The sequence below is a fragment of the Stegastes partitus genome, unplaced genomic scaffold (genome assembly GCF_000690725.1).
Source record: "Stegastes partitus isolate 25-593 unplaced genomic scaffold, Stegastes_partitus-1.0.2 Scaffold2226, whole genome shotgun sequence".
NCBI lineage: Eukaryota > Metazoa > Chordata > Actinopteri > Pomacentridae > Stegastes > Stegastes partitus.
In genome coordinates this window covers 78796-84795 of record NW_007579957.1, presented here as the reverse complement: position 1 = coordinate 84795, position 6000 = coordinate 78796, and the positions used below count along the sequence as shown (strand labels likewise).

The 6000-nt window shown below is 39.0% G+C and overlaps 1 protein-coding gene across 1 annotated transcript in view; it reads left to right on the top strand.

The window, feature by feature from the left end:
* Nucleotides 1-113: 113 nt before the first annotated feature.
* Nucleotides 114-6000, top strand: part of LOC103374376 (slit homolog 3 protein-like) — a gene marked incomplete at its 5' end in the record, with an annotated part of 63460 nt that continues 57573 nt past the window's right edge. Inside the window, 2 exon segments of the mRNA XM_008304453.1 lie at nt 114-257; nt 2688-2831. Coding sequence (XP_008302675.1) covers nt 114-257; nt 2688-2831 — 288 coding nt within the window.

Sequence of the window (6000 nt, the reverse complement as noted above, 5' to 3'; positions counted from 1 at the left end):
GTGTGTGTTTGCATGTCTCGTCCCTCTGATTGTGAACAACTTCATAGGCAGCCCTGCACAACTGCATACATGAAAAACATTTATTTATTGTATATTTTTTGTCCCCTCTGCAGCAACCTGAGCAACAACAAGCTGAGGGACATCCGTGAAGGTGTGTTTGATGGAGCAGGTGGAGTTTTGGAGCTGCTGCTGACGGGGAACAAGCTGACCGGGCTGCAGGGACGCATGTTCAGAGGCCTCGGTGGCCTGAAAACCCTGTAAGTGTATTTTACAGTAGAGAGTGTGTGTATTTGTATTATTCATGCGGTGAGAGCTTAAATCTGTTCACACATTCACATCGTTGGGACTGTCCTCCAAAAGGGAGGTGAGGTATTGAATCATTAAATGTTAGTTGGAAGACTTAGTGTTGGGTCAGAAGGAGGTCAGGTTTAGCTTCATGCCAGGGTCACGTTGATGGAAGTGCTGGAAACACAACTGTGTGTGATTGTTTTTAGCACTATTTTTATGTGGCTGGTGATCTACTTTTTAAGAAAATTAGGTGCCATAACCACAACATAGGGTTACAAAAAGCACTGAGAGGAAAGCAACGAAGTGCACTGAAGCAAGATTAAATCTCTTAGTGAGATTTGGTCAAAATCTAAAGTGATTTCCATGAGTCAGACCGAAATAAACTTCATTACGTTAAAATGTATGAAGTTTACAGCTTAAGAGGTCTAACATTCAGCTGTTAGAAAGAAGCAGCTGCATGGAGAGGTACAGGGTGGTCAAATAAATAGATTCACTTACATGATTCACAATTTTCTGCCAGCATTCCTTTCTTGCATCATTTAACAGTGATTTTTATATTTTTTACCCCAGTAAATTTTTATGTTTTTCATAGCTCTCTATTATAACAACCCGTTCCTCTTGACTGAAGAACTTTTTTGCCTTTTGTGCAGAAGAAGAGTCAAATGATGCATCAAACGCCCACTTTAATGGGAGCGTGATCTGGTGAAGAAACCCAGAGTTTAAAAAGACAGTTGATAATCACTGTTGTTGCACCAGTTTGTCAGATCGGGGTTTTAGGTTTTGTCAAGCCGTCTTACGCAAAGAACCTGCTTTGTAGTACAACCCTTGGTGCATCAGTGCATAAATATCACAGCTATATCACCTCATATTGCCATGACAAATAAATGTAATAGTTCAACAGCAAACCATGTTGCAGACTGGTTCCACTTCTGATTTTATCCAGTTTGGTCGTCCTGTTTACTGTCTGGGCTACTTTTCCTGCACAAGTTCTGTCATGGTTGTCACTTGTAGCTGTAAAGACCTTCCATCAAGCAGGCTATGACTTGTGTTAGCATCTGGTTTATGGTGGACTTCATTAACTTTTTCTTCCCCACTCTGAAAGGAGAGGACCGGGATTGTTTACTCACTCACCCTGAAATCAAGGCTAATGACACCATATTGTTGCTGCTTTAATTTGGGCACCCACCATAAAGAGGCTGGTGCTCAATTAGGGGTTACAGGATAGTGTACGCAATCATGACTTAATGTTGTCTGTGTATGCTCAGTAATGACTAGCTAATGCTATCATGTATATATATGCCGGCTAATGACTCTCTAATGGTATCATGGCTGTCTCTGTATTATGTTAAGAGGCTCCCTGCTCCCGTAATAGCCTTGCTAACTAGGTTAGCCTGTCCCAGAGATTGCTAATGCTAACTAACTCACTTAGCCTGCTCCCATATGACTGCACGTCAAAAGCTAATGTCATATTGCTGGGTCTGTCACAGTCGTCCTGTGGGGACTGGTTTGAATTTACCCCAGCTCTCTGTTTTATTTTATGTCCAGGTGATGTTCTTTTATCTCTGTCTTTTGTTTCTTTTCATCTACCAGTATGTAGTTTTGTTGTTTTTTTTTTTTAGCTCAGGACAAAGTAAGACTGCCTGTCAAAAAGAGTTTTCCTCAAGTTAAAAAAAAAAAAAAGCAGAAGTTGAATTCCTTTGATTACTAATTTTACAGAAAATGAAAATATCCGTTATCAATATCTCCCATGCCCGCAGGGCAAAAAAACAAACAAACAAAAAAAAGGTGCTCTGTATGCGATAGATGTTTTGCTGCTTCCATGTTAATTGGTTTTCATACGTGTCCCTGATTGTATCTGCTCTGTGGAAACACAGCCTGCAGTTCAGCCCAGACTTCCCTCAATCTTTGTCCCATGACGGTTGGTTGCCAGTCAGTCACTAATGGCTTCCTGATTGTGCAGAGCAACACAGAATATTTTGTATTTTAAAGAGTCAGGTTGGTTTGTTTTCTACCATAAGGTCCTGTCACAGATGAGTCCTTCATGGACCTGTTGGAAAGTTGGAAAGCTGAGGATTTTTTATTTTTCTGTTTTTATATATGAAGGGTTAATTTACAAAAACAGATACCTCCATCCCACTTTTCCATCGTCTACCTGAGACAATATCAATCAGACTTAAGTTATCTCTATTTTTGTCATTTCTACTGAGTCAAATCCACTAAACTTTAATTTGACTGACTTTATCTCATGCAAACAACAGAAAAAAACAAGTTTTCTGAAAATCTACAAAAATGGAGTTATCTGGTTTTGCAAATGAACACTTCATATTAATTTTTTTTGTGATTTTTTCAGGAGAAAAATTTGCTGTCATCTGCTAAACATATTGCATTTGTGTTTCCAGCATGCTGCGGAGCAACCAGATCAGCTGCATTGACAACAGCACATTCACGGGTCTGAGCTCGGTGCGTCTGCTGTCGCTGTACGACAACAGGATCTCCAGTATCGCCCCAGGAGCCTTCTCCACCCTGCACTCCCTGTCCACCATGTGAGTCACATCCGCCTCAGTTTACCCCTGCTTTCTGTCCCTTATTCTCCTGTTTTGCTTTTTTTTCTTTTTCCATCCCATCGTTTGTTCTATCGCTCAGCACAATCTATCTATCTTCATATTTAGCAGGATCTTCCCTCTCGTTTGTCTGTGCTTCTTTCCTTATCTCTCACCCACTCTCTCTTTTTTCTCTCTGTCCCCTAATTTTTTAAAATCCCTGCTGTGAGTTTTTTTTTTTTTTTTTCACGCCCCAACATTTGCACACGTGTCGCTCTCTGGACACTTTTCTCCTCGCAGATGCTCTCCATCATTATCGACTAAAATGGACTGGATCCCAGGGCATTTGTTATCAAAGCAAATATATTTCAGCATCTGCACAGCCACACATGGGCAGACACAAGAGCATCTGCGAGCTTGTTTTTTATCTTCCCAAAGATGCAAACACCTACTGCGACAAAGGCATTGATTCTTGAGCGGCATATTTTGAGTCCGCACACGTGTTTGGTGTGTGTGTGTGTGTGTGTGTGTGTGTGTGTGTGTAGGGATGGGATGACTTGAGTTGAAGATGCTGATTGGTGCTCAGTCTCTGTGCAGAAGTGTAGAAAGAAAAAAAAAACAACTGCCATGTAGTAAAGTTATGACAAGTATTAACCTGCCACATAACATTATTGTTAGGAAGGAGAGAGTGAGCAGCAAAGGAGACGTGAATGTGTGTAGGTGTATGTGTTGTTTTTTTCTTCAATCACCTGGCCACCCAGATGTGAAGATTGTAAATAATAGATTTTATCAGCTCAATAAAACATTACAGGTTCATTCTTATATTTTTTTTTTTCTCAGAAGACAGACATGCCAAGCCCAGCAAGTCTCCCCACATCCACTCTGTTCTCTCTTTATTTTCCTCCATGCTTCCTTCCCTTGTTCTGCCTTTTGTTCTTGCTCCGTGTCCTGCTGTGTACCTGTCATCTTTGATTCAAGTTGCTACCTGAGTCTTTTGGGAGGAAAGGTGGGAGACAAGAAAGGGAAAACAGAGAAGGTAGAGGGAGGAGAGGAAAGACAGATGCATTCTTGCATAAACTCAGGTTTGCTCATTGGGGCTTTTAGTGATTATCACCACAAAAAAAAAATGGGCAGATATTATGTTTCGCTCAATCCTGCCATTTGTCACCAATCGTTCTTTTTTCGACATTAGTTTTTTTTTTTTGGCTTTGCAGTAACATTTGATGCTGTTTTCAAACATCTGCCTGCTGTCTGGCATGAAAGAAAGATGGATAGTTTTTATTTCTAGACCCTCTGTTCATCCCCCTATCTATCCTCTGGTTTTTTTTCTCTCTCTCCCTCCTATTATTTCTAATATCTGTCTCCATTCTTTGTGTTGTTTCCCAATAGACTTTGTCCATTTAATTAAAAGATTAACACATTGAAAAGGAAGGAAGGGATTTAGCTTAGGTTTGGTTGCCACGCAGTGAGGTCAATTCATTACAAGGAAATGAACAAATAACTTATCCCTATCTGTAGCAGCACGCCATTAATATTGCAGCCCAACATTTAGGTTTGTGGATGGAGTGGTACGCAGCTCCAGACACGACATGGAGGCACCACATCACCATTTAAAACGCAATTTACAATGTTTTTATGAACTACTTCTATGATTTTAACTGTCATAGTTTCTTGTCAGTGAAGGTAGAAACAAGGAGGGAAACCTTTTCTCAACGAACTTGTCATTGTTTTGTCATCCACAATCAGAAATCTGTTTTTCCTGCAGCTATTTTGAAAGTCATCCCCGAGCTGTGTTGAATGTAAAACGATGACAGTGAGCTGAGAACGTAACGGCTAATGTGCAACATAACAACGTTAGAATGCTATAAATTATAGAACTAAACATGAAAGTTTAACGTCTTTTATTATTTACTCTACAAAAATCCTTTTAAAAGAATGTAAAATGTAAAAAAATAAAATAAAAAATGCAAGTGTCCAATAGATATTCTGACTTACGTGGCTTCATGGTTGCACCGAACACTTTATAATGTTTTTTTTTTCTTTTCTTTTTTCTTCTTAAACGTAGATTTGATTAATTTTGTTTGTTTGTTTGTGTTTTATTATTGTTTTCAAATCGATTTTGATGATATGTGTAGTTTATTAGAGAAATTTAAAATCTAACCATTCTTTCTATTTTACAGTTTCTGGCTCTGACAAAGTAATTTTGACAATATAGACACCATACGTTTTAAACTCACCGAGTTTTACATGGTTGTATCTTTAATTTTGTGTTGTACGACTTTGTTAAACGTAATCAGACACAAATTTGAATGAAACTGAACTTCTATCCGATTAAATAAAGAATCGGGCTGCAACACAAAAACACTCTTGATATTTTTTGCCCATCTCGGCCTGAACGTGCCGCCAGATTTGAGACGCCCGGAGCAGCTTTAACTTCAGTTTACCGCCTGTCTCGTGTGTGCTGCTGATGCCTCCTCCCTCCCCTTATTCGGTTTAAATATGGCTCAGCATAAATATTACATGAGCTGTGTTACAAAAGCAACAAAATGCAGTGAGAGGTGATCAAAAATGAATAAAATGAGCAGATAACCTTTTCTCTTTTCTTTCTCCCTTTTGACAATTTTCCACTCTGCCATTTTTCTTCTTCAGTCTCCATCTCCCTTGTACTTTATAAAATGAATAAAAATAACTGATAACCTTTTCTCTGTCCCTTCCCCCCCGCCTCTCTTTGTCTTCCATCTAAATTTATTCAAGTGTATGACTGACCAAAAACAGTTGTGTCTGTGTTATTTGTATTGCACAGTATAGACCACACAAATTACTGCTATTATTATTATTACTCTGGATGTATTGTACAGTACAAATAGCTAATAATCCTCATTTTTGGTCTTGTTGTCTTGTGTTTTGTGTCAGCTACAGTCTAATTTGAGTTCCTACCTGTTAATCTGTGGTGTGTGTTGTCTTGATGAATGGAATCTATGCATCAGTATTTTACAGACATTTTTTTTAAAGATTTTTAATGTGAATCAGTTTGCCGTGATTCATTCATTACGCTGTGAAAATGGAAGTAATGGAATCACGATTGAGCAACATCTTTTGATGGAAAACTCCATTTTTCTTTTGTTTTCTTGACACTAATCCATGATGTTCTTCTGCCCCTCATCCTTTCCAC